Source organism: Pholcus phalangioides, unplaced genomic scaffold (genome assembly GCF_987345545.1).
Source record: "Pholcus phalangioides strain wild (caught in Gottingen) unplaced genomic scaffold, Ppha-v1.0 ptg000039l_1, whole genome shotgun sequence".
Classification (NCBI taxonomy): Eukaryota; Metazoa; Arthropoda; class Arachnida; order Araneae; family Pholcidae; genus Pholcus; species Pholcus phalangioides.
In genome coordinates this window covers 7983276-8001265 of record NW_028301625.1, presented here as the reverse complement: position 1 = coordinate 8001265, position 17990 = coordinate 7983276, and the positions used below count along the sequence as shown (strand labels likewise).

The 17990-nt window shown below is 36.2% G+C and overlaps 1 protein-coding gene across 5 annotated transcripts in view; it reads left to right on the top strand.

The window, feature by feature from the left end:
- LOC149065528 (tight junction protein ZO-3-like) overlaps window positions 1–17990 on the top strand; it is a 238325-nt gene that overhangs the window by 61993 nt on the left and 158342 nt on the right. Inside the window, exon 1 of one of the 5 annotated variants that reach the window (XM_089253418.1) lies at window positions 1049–1248. The exons of 3 other annotated variants lie outside the window; for them this stretch is intronic. In XM_089253418.1, coding sequence (XP_089109544.1) covers window positions 1141–1248 — 108 coding nt within the window. In that variant the 5' untranslated portion in view covers window positions 1049–1140. Of the gene's footprint in view, window positions 1–1048; window positions 1249–10984; window positions 11508–17990 lie in introns of those variants that run through there. One more of the 5 variants, XM_089253419.1, reaches the window with a different exon arrangement.

Genomic DNA, 17990 nt, shown 5'->3' with positions numbered 1-17990 from the left:
GAGCAAAAAAACTGATATTAGTTTATAACCAGAGTCCGTTATAACAATTTTCCTCGTGATATATATAATGAGCTCTCGTTATAAACTCTTTTTTTACTACTAATAACTACTACTCCTACCAATGCAACAATACTTTCCACGGCGAAAATTCAATTTTTAATGAAGCCTTCATCATAACCTTATTCGTTCTATTCAAAAACATATTATTCAACTTTTATGGAGTATGACATTCATTCGTTTCGTGAATCTCTCTGAATTTTACTTCCTTGAGGAAGATACTCAGATATTAATTGAATCAATTAATTATAATTCAGCAGTTGTTAGCTTCTTCCAAGGGAGAATGTACACTAATTGGTATTATTGGTATTTCTAATTAAAAAATAAATGTAAAATTCATCGAAATACTACCATCATCAAACATGAATGAAAACGAAACTAAAAACATACTTTTCAGTCGGATTTATATTTCTGTTTTATGTCGGTTGAAAATTGATCTATTTTCAAGAAAATTGTTACTTATCCTCTTCGATCTGATCTACTAAACATCCTTCAATTTCATTGGCGAGTAATTTTGATTTTTTTTTCAAAAGATAAGGAAAGGAAAACCTCAAAATTTATATATATATGTATATATATATATTCTTTTGACAATGGCAGTCAGCCTTCAAGTGGCCTTGCCATACGAAAAAAAAAATAGTTTTGATTTTGTTTCTTTGGCACCTCTCTTTTTGGGGGGAAGAACGACTATCAGAAGCAACAGAACAGGGTAAACCGGACTTTAGTGTTTTGCGAATGAGAGGAAAGCATTTAACCAACCAATCTACCGTTAACCCGCGAGCGAGCCAAAAGCTCATCCTTTTGCTGAGGTCATATCCAGCAGCCGCAGCAGTCAGGCCAATTGCCTGAGAATCCTCAGCTCACTCACTTCTTGCCCTATCATTATTCAGCCAAGCCATCTTGTAGTAGTTTTTTTTTTTGGGTTTTTTTTTTTTTTTTCTCATTCCCAGTTGGGTAAAGAAATGAAAATGATACAGATCGCGTGGTTGGTTTTCTGACGGTGATGGTGGTGATGTTAGAAGAAGGTCTTTCCCCTTTTCCTTGGTGTCCTTTTCTTTTATAATTCGTTTATCCTCTTGTGTGATGGTCATCATCAAACGAGCGTTCATGAAGGTCTCCAAATTGTGTGGTCCGGAGTTTTATAACTTCATGGATTCGATAACCGAATCAATCATGCGTATTTTGAAGATGGTGAGTTACGTAATACATCTTCTACATGCCTTCTATTATGAAACTTTACCCTTCACCCTTTCATTTTCTATCTCTCCGTGTCATTTTTTTAGAATTTCATAAAAATCTATTAGTTTTTCCTCTTCTTGTATACGGAAATGTACTAGCATTGAATATATTTTGTTGAAAGATTTCAATTTCCGATATTAGGATAGAAACCCAATTTTCTCCTTCAAAATGAGACAAACTCAGAATGTGTTCTTAAAAATATATTTTTCACGTGGTTATTTTTCGCAAATAACCTTGCAATCTTGTAATCTCCTTTCTGTTTTATCTTCGATAAATTGTAGACATGGTAAATGAACGGATTATGAGGACCATTTTGAACCCTGCAATGCATGAATTTTTACTTTATAATTTAAAATTACCACACATAATTTAAATTTATCTCTTTAATCTAATCTTTAGAATTAGAATTAGTCTCAGAATTATCACAAGATTAAACTCTGGCTTAACAATGTTTTCAATTAAAAAATTACCATTAGTTTCTAAGGACTATAACTCAAGAGAATACGGTAATTTTGCAAGAAGCACCACTGCATTTACGCGTTTAAAATATCTACTTCGAGGCATACGGTTCTCGTACCAATGCGGCGTTTATGCGCATTTTTCTTCACCGAAAATGTTCAGCAATAAAAGCTATATATGGGTGCTAATTTTAAGATATCGCTTCTACTGTCCATGTGCGACACTTCAAGTGAACGATTCAAGGTTTTTCACACATCGAAAAGAAATGTTCACTTTCAAGCTGACCAGTTTCATGTTTTATCACGGAGTCTTTCACTGATGTGGCTCCTGCGTGCGATGCGATTCTAAAACATTTGGCACTTTTCCGCTCTGTCATAATAATAATTGAACCGCTCTGAAATAATAATTGTATCGCATAAACTCTAACCAATGGTAGGCGTATATCAATACCCTTGACTCAACGCAATTCCCTTTACAGAATTGATAACGCTCCTGAAAGCCACGATGCACTCTTTGGAAATCACCCTTGGAGCTTTAAAAATTAGATTAGTAAGGAATGACGTTAAAAGTTGCACTACTTCACTGGGAATCGAATGCAAAATCTGCATGTCAGTCTGAGTTAGGTTGAAAAAAAAAAAAATAGTTAAAAGGTATAAAAATTTTAAGAGAAGCATTCTGAACGTAATTTTCTCAAATCTCAGTTTTAGAAGTTGTCGTAAAATTAAAAAAAGAAACATTGCACAAAAATTTTTAAAATTTTGTAGGAATATTTTTATACAATATATATTTAAAGTCTACCCCTATTTTTGATGAAAACCTATTTTGATCTCGCTTCAATTTTTGTCAAAAAAGTGCATGAATTAAAAAAATTAAAAACAAATTTAATTTCAATATAATTTGGTTCAAAAAAAAAATACTTCATATTCATCAACTTGATAAAGTGAAACTTCGTTTTATTAATGCACTTCTTTAAAAATTCATTTCATGTCATAAAATAAATTTTATCGGCTTTACCTCAGTAATCTTACGAACGATATAGGAAGCCTCCGCGAGAAATTTAAGAAATATTTTATTGGTTTTTTTTTGTAAATTTTCAAAAAAAAGTGATCATGCAAAGAATCTAAAACTAAAAATTATTCATGAATTCCCAGATTACTATCAACAGCATGTGACATTTTGTGAATTAATTGCACTATGGACAGAAAATATTCAATATTAAGGTATAATTTACTCCGTTATTTTAGAGCTGTAGAAATCCCCCGAGTGGCAATAATTGAAACTTTATTCATAACAATAATTTAAGTAAGATTAATCGTGATGATAATGAGAAATATACTATATCAATGGAGACAGTTTTTATTCTGAATAAAATAAAAAGTTTTGATAATCTGAAACCGAAACTAATTTCCATCATTTTGTTTCCTATCAAAATTTTAATTAGAGTTAATATCCGAGGTACAGAATTTTTAGAAAATAATTGTGTTCCTCTTTCGAGTATTTCTGAATCTATATTTATGTATTTTTAGGCATAAAATTTGAATTTTTTTTAAATCACTAAAACCTATTAATTTCTAAAATGCGTGGGGGTTGGTGTGGGATAGTGGTAAAAAATTGCCAGTGAGAAACAAGCTTGAGTAAAAATATTCTCTGTGCTGCAGCTAGAGGTCACTTGATGACCATGCTTGAAGGCACAGCAATTTAACTTACGCGAACCATTACTTCTTATTCATGTTGCTCTACCCACGCAAACTCTTAGTATCAAAGAAGCTACTTTCAAGACGAACATTTGCCCTCTGTTATCTAATGCGCTGTGGATAATATATTCCCCGGGAGCTTTGGGCTAAGGCCAGGATACACTATAAAAATTTCATAAAAATTCTTTTACAAAACCTTTTTACAAGAAAACAGCCAATACATTTTCAAGTTACATTTTTACATTACAGGTTACATTTTTCAAATTTTATAAAAGAACTTGTATAAAACTTTTATATTGTTATTTTGGCCTTAGAATCAATTATTTTTCTAAGAATTTTGAAACTCTATTGCTGTAATACAATGTCGACGATTGACTTTATTAATCAGGAAAAAAATTTTATAATTTATTTCTCCTTCAGTAGGCTTTTGTTTTTCCATCGTTATAAAAAATTTGTTTTTCCATCATTGTTATAAAAAATTTGTTTTTCCATCATTGTTATAAAAAATTTGTTTTTCCATCATTGTTATAAAAAATTTGTTTTTCCATCATTGTTATAAAAAATTTGCTTTTCCTAATTGTATAATAATTTAATTGTTGAAGTTTAGCTGTCTTCTAAAGTTATAATGAGTATAGTTATTTTCGCTTCATTAGCTCTTTGAACACCGAAATACAGGGTGTTTCAAAAAGAATCACCCGATTTGAAATGCGTATATTACGAAAAATATTGAACACATAGACACTTAAGATTAATTTTATATTACATGGCTAATCATAAAGTTTCTTACTAACCAAATTAAAGGTGCTCAATATGTCCACCTTGGGATGCACGGCATATATCTATACGGTAGTCACATTCGTCCTCAAGTTTTGCGAGCGTGTTTGCATCCACTGCGAGTGGATTTCTGTGGACTACGTACGAAATTGTCGGATGCGCTCCACATTTTCGTCTGACATGCGGGGACGGCCAGGAGATTTCCCTTTACACAGACAAAATGATGAACCAAACATTTTAGCGCAAATCAGTTTTCACTGTAATAGCATCAATCTTCGTAACTGAAATCTCTTGTATGTCCCACCGTACCGAACTAACGTGTTGGAAAATTCTCCTCTTTTCCACTTCCTGAGGTGTGGAAGTTTCTCATGTGCTTTTTTAACATTTTTTTTCTCCTTTTTTGTACACACATATGGTATTATTTGTATTATATTCATTTACGTTATTATTATTGTGCCGTTATTATTTGTATTATTCTTTGCCTTTCTGTATTGCAACGTGCTGTGTGTGTGTGTGTGTTTATGTGTTTGTTTTTTAATTTTTTCTTCACTCCACTGTAATTGGGCATATGCCTGTTGTGTGAGTTTATAAATAAATAAATATAAACAACCCGACTCTCGGAATTGTTTATACCATCGCCTAATGCTCTGAGCGGTAGGAAATTCAACACCAGGGTATATTCGACGAAAAGCACGATGAACAGTTGTTACAGACTCGCACTCCGCGAAGCTTAGAACACAAAACGATTCCTGTTGTGCAGTTGCCATCTTGACAAACACTGAAATGGCGGCCGAAGGAAGAGCGTTAGCGTTACTTGTCGGCAACTGCGTGAAACTTGAGATTTATCTCTTTCTACCTATACATTATTCGATCAAAACGGATTAAAAGCCGAATAGCTGTGATTTTTTTCAAATCAGATGATAATTTGAATTGAATTAATTTGAAATATTTTATAATTGAATTGTATTAATTTGATTCTGCGGGTGTTTGAAGTTGTACCATCATTTGGATAAAACTCCGGGTATTCAAAACAGTGCTTTTAAAAATCTGCCAAGCTTCATTTTAGCCCTCCACTTTACAATGGCAATCAACATTGTTTAAGCTCCAAATTTTATTACTGAGACCTGAGCATATCTCAACATTGGAAGTTTGAGGACAACTGAAATTAATAAAGCTCCAAGGCCCTTTTCTCACAAGTTTGGGCCCTGGACAAACACGAATTTTTATTCCCCTCTTGGCGTTTTCGAAAAGTTGTTACGGTGTATTCAATTCCGTAGAAATGTCCAAAGTCTTGACTCTTCGCGAAATGGGCTTCGAACTTTTTCTGAAGCACGAATACTTTCAAATTAAAGTTTCTGAAATTTGCTACGGCATGTAGATATTTCACAATTCTTCAGTGTTCATCAATGTTACAAACACCATTCGAAAACTCAACAGTATGACAATGTAAATATGTTGAATAATTTTTGGGCCTTGAAAATTTGTGGCCCGTTTGCCCTTGCGAGAAAAGAGCAGCACTGCAAAGCTCCCAATTAGTATGTCGTGAACTATTGACGAACTTCATGTCTTTCCAATGTCCGAATTGAGCAAGATTTACTGCGCAAAATGTTGAATTGAAAAAGAAAGGTAACGGAAATCTCTAAGTCTTAGAAAATTTACCTTTAAGTTAGAAGTAGTGTAATTGTGGACTGAATGATTTTATCATTCTATTGTGCGGGAAGAGAGAGAAAGAGATGTGGTTATTCTTTTTTTTTTTTTTCTTTTTATTAGCTTTCACAGCAACATCTGCCCCACTGCCTTATTGAGGCACCATCTAATGATAATGCACGAAACCTTGGCACTTCCCGTGTCCAGTGACCGTGTCTGCTCGACATGGTCCGTTGTTCTAGTTAATGACGTTTACCATTGATGCCACCCACTTTCACCACCTGCTGTTCTTCTTCCATTAGCTAAGAAATGTAGTGTAATGTCTATTTCAAAGAATAAAATTGTCGCGATATTTGCATACCTAATTAATGGTTCGTAGCAAACCAAATTAACAGTTATGTTGAGGTCTTTCCCCCCCCCCCCCACATTTACAGTACGAATTAGAATTTACGTGACTTAAATATTCAAGGATTTAATGTCTTTAAGAGGGTGTATGATTTGACCACCGCTTTACAAAAAGGTGTGATTGGTCGTTGAGCGGAGCTGAATAAGATGCTTCTCGTCGGTCCCGAGACCGATCTACTATGCAGTTTTAAAAATTTGATGAGTGTTGGTTTGATAACTAAGAAACTATTAAATACACGGCCTTATCACCAACATCACGAGACCCCAGACAATGCTCAAGTAGGCCTATGCCTCAAGAAGGAGCTTAAGTTGAATCGAGACACTTCCATGCATGCTAGTTAATGCAGGTATTTGGTGTTGATTATCAGTTGTATCCAAATTCCAAAGACGGTAGCGAAATCTCACAAATAATGCTGTATCAAATCCTGAACTTCATTGCAATTTCAGTGCTTACTTTTTGGACCTAATGCTCTTAAGCTCACGTGAGGAAAATATACAGGGTGCATAGCTAACAGTTTGCACCGCAATTTACTGACGAACCGTTGATTCTAAAAGCATACTCGTACTTCTAGTTGGAAAAGTATTCAAATAACATGGACCTCACATACATCATTCATATTGCAAGGGGTTGATAGTTATTTATAGGGCTTGGATTTTTAAATGGCACGTCATATTTTTTTTATGACAACTCATATCTTGGGCATTTTCGAGCTATTGGTCATATTTTAAGAATTTTTGAGCGATCGGTCATACTTTAGGAATTTCCAAGCAATGTATCTTTTTCTTTTTTGGTCATTTATCAGCGAAAATTTTAATCTGTATGCATTTTTTTCAGTGATACAGTTATGCATTTACAATGAAAATTCTTGTCTTTTCTTTCTTTTTTGGAAAAAACTGACATTCTCAGTAGAAACTTCGTTTTCTCGGTGGATCCTCTTGCTATGTTTCTAAAGGAAAAGACTGAATGGTACGCCAAATTACGCGTGAAAGATCTTGTTCATTCGGACACTCAAAATCTTTGCGTTCAATGCATTTTCATCCGGCCTAAACCAGCACCTCCTAGAGATAGAAGGCCTCTCCACCGTTTGCCATAAACGTCCTTCAGACAACCTAGCAGGTTTGCCACATTTTGAAACACAGCAACCTATTTCGTTTCTTCTTATTTTGGCGTAGAATATTCCTGATTGGCTCGCAAATACCGCATAGTGATTGGATGTGGAGCATAGAAATCGCCAATTCTAAGCCCGATCATTTCTTTCTCTCACAACCATGATACTGGCACGAGCAGGGAATTTTTTTCTCTGAATATTCTGAGGGAAAATGGACTACTTACTGACTTCACAAGCAGACTGCAGAGGCTTTCTATCTCTAGGAGGTGCTGCCTAAACACAGGGATTTTTTATCAGAATAAGGGGCAGACTTGGTTTTACCCCCTCTCCCGGTCACTTAAAACTCCAACTTATACAACAATGTTTTTGCATTATATTGTGAGAAGTAAGAAAAAATCTTTTCTCTTCTTTTTCTCTTTTTATCCCTATAATTAGTTTTCCCTTAAGTTTGGTATTTGCTCCAATTAGTTTCTTCCTGTAATTCTGGCGCTGCCTGAAGTTGTATGTTCAGAGTATAAAAAGTTATGGAATTTTTCAAGGACTGGGGAGGAGATTTTCAGCGTCGATGGTAGCTGCTCTGCGGTCATGTGGGCATCCTGAGTGATTCGCATCATGGGGAGCTGGGTTCGAATCCCACCGGTTGCGCAGTAGTGGTTGCCTTTCTTTCTTTCAAATCGAGCGCAACACGGGTCGATCGCCACGGACAATTTAAAACCAAGTAAGTTGTGCTGGAAGTGTGAGTGTGCGTACCTAACGGTCTGAGTGCGTATATAGTGTTGTGTCTGATTTTTCAGTGCTATCATCTATATTTCAGAAGTGAAGGGGATGATGTGTAATGATTGAATATTTGTACCATTGTATGCCTGTTGCTCTCTGGCGAGACTTTTTATCTGTAGTTTCCAACTGTGAGGAATAAATGTAACGCGATGTAAGCCGATCTCTCCCCGTTGAAAAGTGGTGGTTGGCGCTGAAGTTGGTTTTCTTTTGTTTTCCAGCTTCTGGTACAAATATGTGTCAATCTCTCCGTTAAAAAAAAATCTCCCAACAGATTCTAAAACTAGGGCTGCAACCAAACGCAATTGTCACCCGGGGCAAGTACCCATTTTGGTGACTTCTCATAATTTTGAACGAACAAAAAGCAAACTTGACACCCTTCCTGGTCCATAGCCCGGGGCATCAGACCCTCCTGCCCTGTCTTTGCTGCGGTCCTGCCTACAACTGTACAAATATTCAAGCATTGCACTTTACTCACAATTAAAAATACCGTTGGCAGTACTAACGTCAAGCACAACACTAGATGCGCAGCAGACGATTAGGTTTATTTGGTATTAGTTAGGTATAGACATACACACACCTTTAGCACAACTCAGTTTCCTCTGAAAGAGGGTAAAACGGTAGCAAATTGCCCAATGGCGGTAGACCGGAGTTATGCTCGATTTAAAAGGAGAAAAACTGATGGTACACCACTATGTCGTATTTTGTTAAACATGTTAAAAGCTCAAGCACTAAACCGATTTATTGTGCAGCAAAATTGCAGTTCAGCTTGAAAAACCATCAACGAGATTGCAGAAACTAGATGCCTGCCTTATGACAAACCTTTTTCAAGTAATGGTCCATCTGGTAATTTTTCCCGAATTTTTAAAAAAAAAACCATTGCCAATTAGTTCCTTCAAATATTTCTTAAAATATTTAAGAACATTTATTATTAAATATATTTTTTATATTTATATTGAACAGTTATTAAATATATATTTTTGTAAAAGAAACAAGCAATGGCAGTTTTTTTTTTAAACCGAAACTGCATCTCATAAAATTCAGCGTGATTCTAGAACGTACAAAAGAACAGTTATAATACTTAAGTTATATAACTTAACAGTAACTTAAGTTATATAACTTAACAGTAACTTAAGTTATATAACTTAACAGTAACTTAAGTTATATAACTTAACAGTAACTTAAGTTATATAACTTAACAGTAACTTAAGTTATATAACTTAACAGTAACTTAAGTTATATAACTTAACAGTAACTTAAGTTATATAACTGACAGTTATACATAAGGTAGGCGTGGTATTCATTAGAATTTGGTGAGAGAATTTTAATTAAAAATGTAAATTGATGAATTTTTTGTTTATTTCTTAACTTATTAAGATAAGAAGCGATAACTGAAAAAGGAGAGATGAAATATATAATGGGAAAATTATAAAGTATTATTTATATATTTTTAGGTCATAAATGCTTGCCATATTTTTAAGATTTTTAGATCATAAAAATTCGTACCCTAGTTATTAAAATAAAAAAAATTAACTTCTTATATACGGACACCCTGTGTTCAAGAACCCAATTAGAAAGTTGTTACCCTGCCTCTCAACAAAAAACATTCCACGTTTCACGTTTCTAAATGCAATATTCGCTGAAATATTTGAATTAAAAAAACAGAGAAGTTGGGAAAAAACAAAAACTAACGGAAAATGTTTTTTCCATCATGTGTGTGTATGCTGTTTTTCCCCAACTTTCCTCGATTTTTAAGTCAAATATTTCAGCGAATATCGCACTTGGAAACGCGTGAATTTTTTTTTTTTGCCATAAGAGAGGGGAGATAGGGCAACAACTTTCTAATTTGGTTTTTGAGCACAATCCATATAAAAAGTTAATTTTTTTTATTTTATTAACTATACAACCCCTTGCAGTATGAATGACTTATCTGAGATCCACACGTTATTTGGATACTTTTCTAATTGGAAGTATGCCTCTAGGATCAACGGTTCTCATTGCGAGCTGTTGGCTATGCACCCTGTATATATGCATATCCACTATGGCTACTTTAAAGAATACGCTGTCCATCCATTCTATTCTGTTAGAAAACTAATGGCTCTTTCAGACGTAGATCCTTTTTTTGGGATTTTGCAACGTTTGAATGCTTATACATACTTCGAGAGTCTGTAATCCTAGCAGTACTGCTTCACAAGTTCAATCACCCGACGATAATGAACCGTAATTTGTATCTTAAGACGTTCCGGTCCTCGTGTCTCTGATAGTGCATGCGAAATCCAAGATGAAACCAATTCTATTTTTCGGTCTAATTTGTTATTTTCATCATTTCTCAAATACCATGACCGTCAGCTGATGCCAGCAACCGCATCTTATTATTATTATTTTCCTTTTATTGTGTAAACCACGTGCTTTGCTGGTTCCTGGGCCTGTTCTCTTCTCTAGTCAGCCTACTTGCTTTTTTTTTCCTACGTATCTATCTACCTGTCTACTACTCTATGCCCGCTACGTTGCCGCTTCACCTGCTATCAAGTAAAAATGCCTAACCTAGGTAAAGAAAGGAACAAAAAAAAAAAAGAAGAAAGGAAGACTTATATACATTTTTTTTTTTTTATTATTATTAAAATACAGTATATATTTTCTTTTCTTTAGCGATTCCCCTTCTGGACAAGGCTGCATTCCAGCGTGTGACGCCACTTCCTGCCCTAACCGGATTGGGCGACCTGTCATAGGTATTTGTGATGTCATCGAAATACCGCGGGTTGCTGGACCGGTGGGGGGTTTTTTCCTCGTTGAAAATGCCTTATGATCGCCAAGAAAGTAGCCCGTGTCAGACCTGCGGGTGTTTCGCGTTGATAACGTTGTTTGGCTTTTTTTTTTCTTTTCTTTTTTTTTGTGGAATAATCCAGGGATCGTTCCCTGTATATGTGTGAGTGTGTTTGGCGAGGGTGTTCTTCTATCATTCGACTGCCGTTCTGGTAGCGGTCGGAGGACACATCTCAGGCTGGATTGCCAATTTGGTTAACCCCACTCTCTAAGATCCATTGACAATCTTTGCAAATAAACAAGAAAGTTAAAGGTCCCTGCACAGTCGAAGAAAAATTTTTTTTATAAAGACGGGTCTTTTTCCCATGGTGTCGTGATGGAGTGGTGCCGGCATTTCTTTTTTTCCGTATCTTCATTTAATTGAAATTATGTAGCGTATTTTTTTTTTTTTTTTATTGTTATCGTGAATTTTTATGTGTTGCGCATGAAATCCAAAAGAAACATGTTGTGGATCATGAATAGTTTCTGCTCGTGTTTGCAGTTGCGAATCTCATCAAGAGTTTCCAATGACAACGATGACAGTGAGGTAGGTGTTTTCATTGAAATATTTCGATCTAAATATTATGGCATGTGTGCTTGAATAGAAACTTCTTTCGCATGCTATTATTATTAATTAGAATTTTCCTTCGGGTAATCTGTCAGGCGGATCAATGCCGAGATAATATTATAAATCGTCAACTATAGTTAAATTATAAAAATATATGAATTACAAATTGTTTTAAACAGCTGTCACTAATTATTATTGCAGTTGTTATTTTGAAACTGTATAGCCCCCCCCCCCCCTGGTAACAGAAGATGACCGTGGTGTGACGGTCACAGAAGTGGCATATGTCAAAGTCATTAATTTTTTGTTCCAATAGAATTTCCGGCAGAATGTTGATGTCTTTTAGGTCTTGTTGATGTCTTCTTCACTTGAAACTTGCGAAGTTCGTGAATGAAAATTTCGTTTTATAGAAACTTAAATATTCAGAAATGTTGCACCCCTTAGTGTTTTTCTATTGGCACACACTCGCGAAAACCTCACAGCAACTCGCTATATTTTCGTTTATGATTTTTGCATTCCGTGGACTCCCTTTAATAACCTCTTGTGGATCACTTTTTGATATATTAATTAGGAAACTTGATGGTAATTGATATCCAAACAGGGTTGCATCTATTTACTTTGTCAGCAAGGGCAAGCACGCATTTTGACACCCCGTGTAATGAATAATGAGCAGTTGAAGGGTTAATTCGGTGCCATCTTTGGTCCAGCGCCTGGGCACCAGACCCGCCTGCTCCCCATCTAGTTACGGCCCTGATTCCAAACGTACATACTACAAATACAGCAAAAGATTGTTTCGCCAATACCTGGTCTCCAAACTAATTGATATTTACTAAATAAATTACAATGATAATCATAAAAACTTGAAGTTATTACGAATTAATATATGAATTATTACTTACTTCAATTCTTATCAGCCACAATAAACTGACCGAAAATATAAATCTTCTGTTTATGACTTATTGTGCCCTAAAAAAGTCCAAGGTACATAATAAATAACCATGAACGTAAAGGAGAAAAACAATAGTTCATTGTTGAGCTATTTCTCTTTTTTTTTCCGATATTTCAAGGTCCGGATTTAAGTTTCTAATGGATGGAATTTAACCAACCATGTATACTAGAGATCTTCAACCCGTGGCCCGCGAGCCACTGGTGACCCGCAGACGACATTTTAATGTCCCGCCAAAACACCGATTAGTGAAAAATGAAATCAGCATTCCACTATCTAAAAATATGATAGTAATTCTTATTCATTTTGGAAATTTCTTCTATTGTGTGAATATAATTGATATATCTACAGATATATGAAATCTTGACCAGATTTCTTACTGACTAGTTTCTACTTTGAAGCAATAAGAGTTTGTTACAGAAAATTTAATTACTGAGAAGCAATAAGAAAAAATTTGCTGAATTACATCAGAAAATGTTTTGTCGATAGTTTTCGAGGATTGAAATCTTGGAATAAATTTGTTGAGGAATTTGCTATTCTCCAAGATAGAAGTGTTTTTCTTTTTTGAACGTCATAAATTTTACAACCACCATAATTTTTCATTGCATGGTCACCAAGAGGGAGGGGGAATGCCCAACTTCACGAATCTATTGATGTGATCCTCGGATGAAAAAGTTGAAGACCCCTAATGTATACTATTATACCATCCATGTTATTATTATTCAAAGGAAGGGAGAAGTCAGTTCTGATCACATTAACGAGATGCAGAAGCTTTCTGAAAACGTCACATGTCAATGTTTTTCTTCATATTTTCTTTTATTTTGGAATGTCTGTACGTTTTCTGCTGAGGTTGAGGAAAAGGATGTAAAGAGTTATTTCTAGTAGAAAAGGAACATTAAACTTAAGGACAACAGAAAGAAACAGTGTCACTAGGTTGCGTTCGCCGAACGGTCATGAGCCTGATTATGGCTAGTGGTGAAAACCATTTTAGTCCGTTTAGTCTTTTCTCGATTTATATTATTATATTTCTTTCGTGCTTCTCTTTTAGAAAGTGAGTCGCTCAAGTCATCGACTCCATAATTGAAACTCGAGTTTAATATAAGTTGTATTTTAATAAAAAACAATCGATTGTGTGTGTTCATTCTAACTCGGCTGCAACCGAAATTCAAAAGGAATTGTGAAATTTCGTCTTCATGACCAAGTTTGAGATTTTTAAAACACTGATTTGAAATGTCAGGCACTATCATGAAGTGGTTCTTTCCACCCTCATAGAGTGGGATTTAAACACTTGATAGAAAATTTAAGGGATTATGTAGAACACACCTGAACTCAGTGGCGTCGGAGTCGGGGGTGCTGTGGGTGCTTGAGCACCGACGGAAATTTGTAGAACGGGTCCGAGAACCCCCAGAATAGATTCAGAAATCACAATTTCCTGCATGAAACTCAAGGCAAGCACCCGCAGGTTCGAAACAGCAGGTTCCGACGGCCGTGCTTGAACTAGCATTTTTTGGAATGCGTGGTCGAATGTGAGGCTCTGAGGTGCAAACACTAATAAGACACATTAATGACACTAATTTTGGCAACGAGTTTCTCGGGGGTTTCAGTGGGAATTGCGTATACAATGCCTAGGAGGTAGTCGTAGAATGAACGTGCAATAGGCCCTCCGATTCATCATTGGAATAGAATTGTAGTGGAAGTAATTTCACATTTTATGGCAAAAAGGGGCCAGCTTCATCACGCTAGAACCACATACGCATTGGAATACTTGGCATATATTGCAGCAAAAACATATTGAGAAAAACATGGGATTTGCACACACAGGTAAGTGCCTGTTATACACTTTTTAAAATGCAACTTCTACCATTTTCGCTATTGCGGTTCGGCCCACATGATATGACAAATAATCTTGTTTAGATGTGTTCTATCACCCCTTAAAGTTTTTACCAAGAGTTTTGCATCATTCTGTATGACTAATGCCGAAATAAACAAACCTTGCGCCTCCCAAAGCGGAATATGCAGAAATCTCCGACGAACGTCGCAGAAAAATCTGAATGAATTTTAAGGAAATTGTAAAATACACTATTATATGGCGATTTTTACCGCAGAACAGTTCCAGTCAGCCAAGGGCTTGTTGCAGAACAATGCAAAACATTCCGCTTTGGGGACTTGCGCTACCCCCCAAGAGATGGTCTTCATATACAGAGACGCAAAACACACCTATGAAATAATTATTGATTATAGGATTCACAAGAATGCGCTTGTTGTATTTCTTAAAGTAAAGTGATATGTGTATTCAAATAAAAAAGGGGAGCCTTAAAACATAACGAATGAATTGATTAAACAGGGTTAAGGATCCCGATCCCCGGAGCGATACTGATAGACTTCTATACAGGGTGTTCTGTTGATGGACCGACAAACTCAGAGAGTTGTTAGTAGACATCAAGAGGAACAAAAATTGCAATGGAACATGGTGTCGCAAACCACGCCAAGAGTGAAAATCGCGAAAAACGCATGCAGATTTCGACGTCACGCTGGAACGACAAAAAGTACAATAATAACTACAAGCTAATTAACTTTAACTGGACCCATTCCATACGGATATGCACCTTGATCTGATTATCGGACGACACGAAGCCGTCCTGCTCAGTCGAGTAGGTCCCTCAATAATAACTAAAAAAGATATATTCTATTAATTATTACAAGAGTTGTTGGAAGTGGCTGACATCATCGCACAGTCTACAAAGACGTAGAAACGATTCCCGGACGCGCTCGGTATGGTTGGTCAGGTATGCTTTTGATGTCTGCCGCAGTGACGACGATCCGCGCTATGAGTTGCTCCGGTGTGTCCACAGGCATCGCATAAACGAGTGATTTAACCCCATAGGAAAAAGTGACGGATTGAGATCCGACGAACGTTGAGGCCAAGCAACGGGTCCCGCACGTCCAATCCGCCTCCTTGGGTATATAACGTCGAGATGATTACGCACCTCGCGGGAAAAATGTGCAGGGGCACCATCGTGCATGAACCACACGCCTCGCGGCCGGCACACTTTGCAGCGAATCCGGGAGGACGTGTTACAGAAAAACAAGGTACGTTGCTCCATTCAGGCGTTCGGGCAGCAAGTACGGCCCCAAAAGATAATCACCGAGGATTCCTGCCAACACGTTGACACTAAACCTCTGTTGAGATTTCCACGGTACACTGGCATGGGTACATCCATCGTCCACGTGGTGAGAGCGAACCCACGAATGCATTCAGCGATCAACTGACATCCACCTTTCATTTCCTCTGGTCTCAGAGCGTGCATGCGTTTTTCGCGATTTTCACCCTCTCAACGTGGTTTGCTACACCATGTTCCATTGCAATTTTTGTTCCTCTTGATGCCTACTAACAACCCTCTGAGTTTCGTCGGTCCATTAACAGAACACCTTGTGGATATAAAAAAAGATGAAAGGCTTCTACGATTTCTGACTATGTTCCCATGCATAATGGAACTTTCCTCAACGGACACTCTCGGTAGCGGACAGTAAAATCAGGCAAACTAATTTTTTCCCCAACTCTAATTTGTGAATTCTTGTTTATAAATCAGGAATTTATCATATTCAACGGTGATTATGTATAATCCCAAGCTCGTATTGGTAAATATGATAATCCGTCAATTAATTACTTGATTACCATAACTATGGTGCAGTTTTGTTTGAACATGTTGATACTTGTGACGAGTGCCAACATAACTGATAAGTTATGAACGTTTATTTCTTCTTCACACTTTTTAATTTCATTTAATTTTTATTGCAAAATATGTGTAGTGCACGTATCATGTACGGGAAAAAATAATCAATTTTGTGGTTTAATGACGAGAAGAAAGGTTATAAATTTTCAAATATATTAATAAAAATAAATATATATCAGACTTTCCGACTTTATTTGGAAATTATGCATAATCACCGATAAAAGTGATAAATGTAGTGAAATTTAATGAAATTTTCTCTTTATCGAGACGATTGATGATTATGAATAACCACCGGTATCATTTTTTTTTGCACACAGTAAGAGTAACATATAGGGAAAAAATTGCGACCGAAGCCAAACGTCGTATAAATGTGAAAGTCTTATAAACGGGGTTCTACTGCATATCGTACCTCCCCAATAGCGGATAAAAGTTTTGGTCCCATGGGTGTCCGTTATCGAGAGGTTCTACTGTATAATGAATAAAAGACCGACAATCCACTCGGCTCTTATTTTAATAGCCAATAGTCAAATCAGAAAAATACTTCATTGGTGTGTTGAGCTCTAATTTTAAGAATTTCGTGGTAAAACATCCTCAAAACAAAAGTGCTGAAAAATGTGTCATTATATCCGAGGTTGGGCATTTCGCTGACGTTAAAAATGAGGTTTTATTACTCATTATCGGCCAGGACCACCACACGCATTGACGTTATAGCTGGGAAGTGATGATAACCGAGGACGTTATATAACGGATTTAGATTCTTTATCAAATGCGCATTTGTGTGAGCATTGCCATACTCACATATAACAATGAGAATTTGAATGAAAATAAATTAAATATGTTATTTTCGTCAATGTCGCGATTATCCCACGCGATTTAACTCGAGGCTTTTGATTATATATCCGAAATATCTCTATATGTCCGTCGAGGAATTTCATAGGTCAGGAATAACTAGATAATTCGTGACACCGTCCATTCTGGAACGATAATTCTGGTGACTGTAAGGTGTGATGAAAGGAAGCCGCCCTCAGACAAGGTGTATCTTCTTTTGATAAGTCAATGGTATGTTGTCCCTTTTTCCAGCTATTAGAAAAATTATCCGCGTGAGTGCTTTTTCGATCATCATCTCATCTGTATTATAGGTTTGCTGTTTTATCTTTTCTTCATTGGCTCGGATCTGAGAAAGAAAAGGGAAAATGCGACGTGTTCATTAGCGAAACTTGTCTCCTTCTGGGCTGAGAGAAAATGAGGCTGTACAAGAGAGAGAAAAGCTTTGATGGAATGTAAAAAAGGGGTTGGTGAACAAACAGGTTGTGGCTCTTTTGGAAATCTGCCAGTGAATTCTTAGTTTTCTGGTGTGAAGTCATGCATGTCAAGGAATAAGAAAAATGAAAAGAAACATGAACCAAGTCTTAAAAACGAACACTTTCCAACGGGAGAATAAAACAAGGATTTTTTACTCTTTATATGTATATACACACGCACACGTACTATTGATAACAAATGCTATTATTCAATTGATCATTCACTGACAATGATCGCAGTTTTGTGCAAGATAACAGTGCTGAAGACGAGATTATCCTTTGGTGGAAAACGAACAAACTTGGTGAAAATAAAAACCAAACAAAACAATAATACACGTTGTGTCCCATCGTCAGTACAATAGGATCAGTCACTCACGCTGTTGCAAACATCTTGCCACTCTTCTTCAACCCCATGTGAGTAATACTTCATCACACTTCATCCAGAAAATAAAGGACCTTCAATTATCTCCATCAATCCGTATGG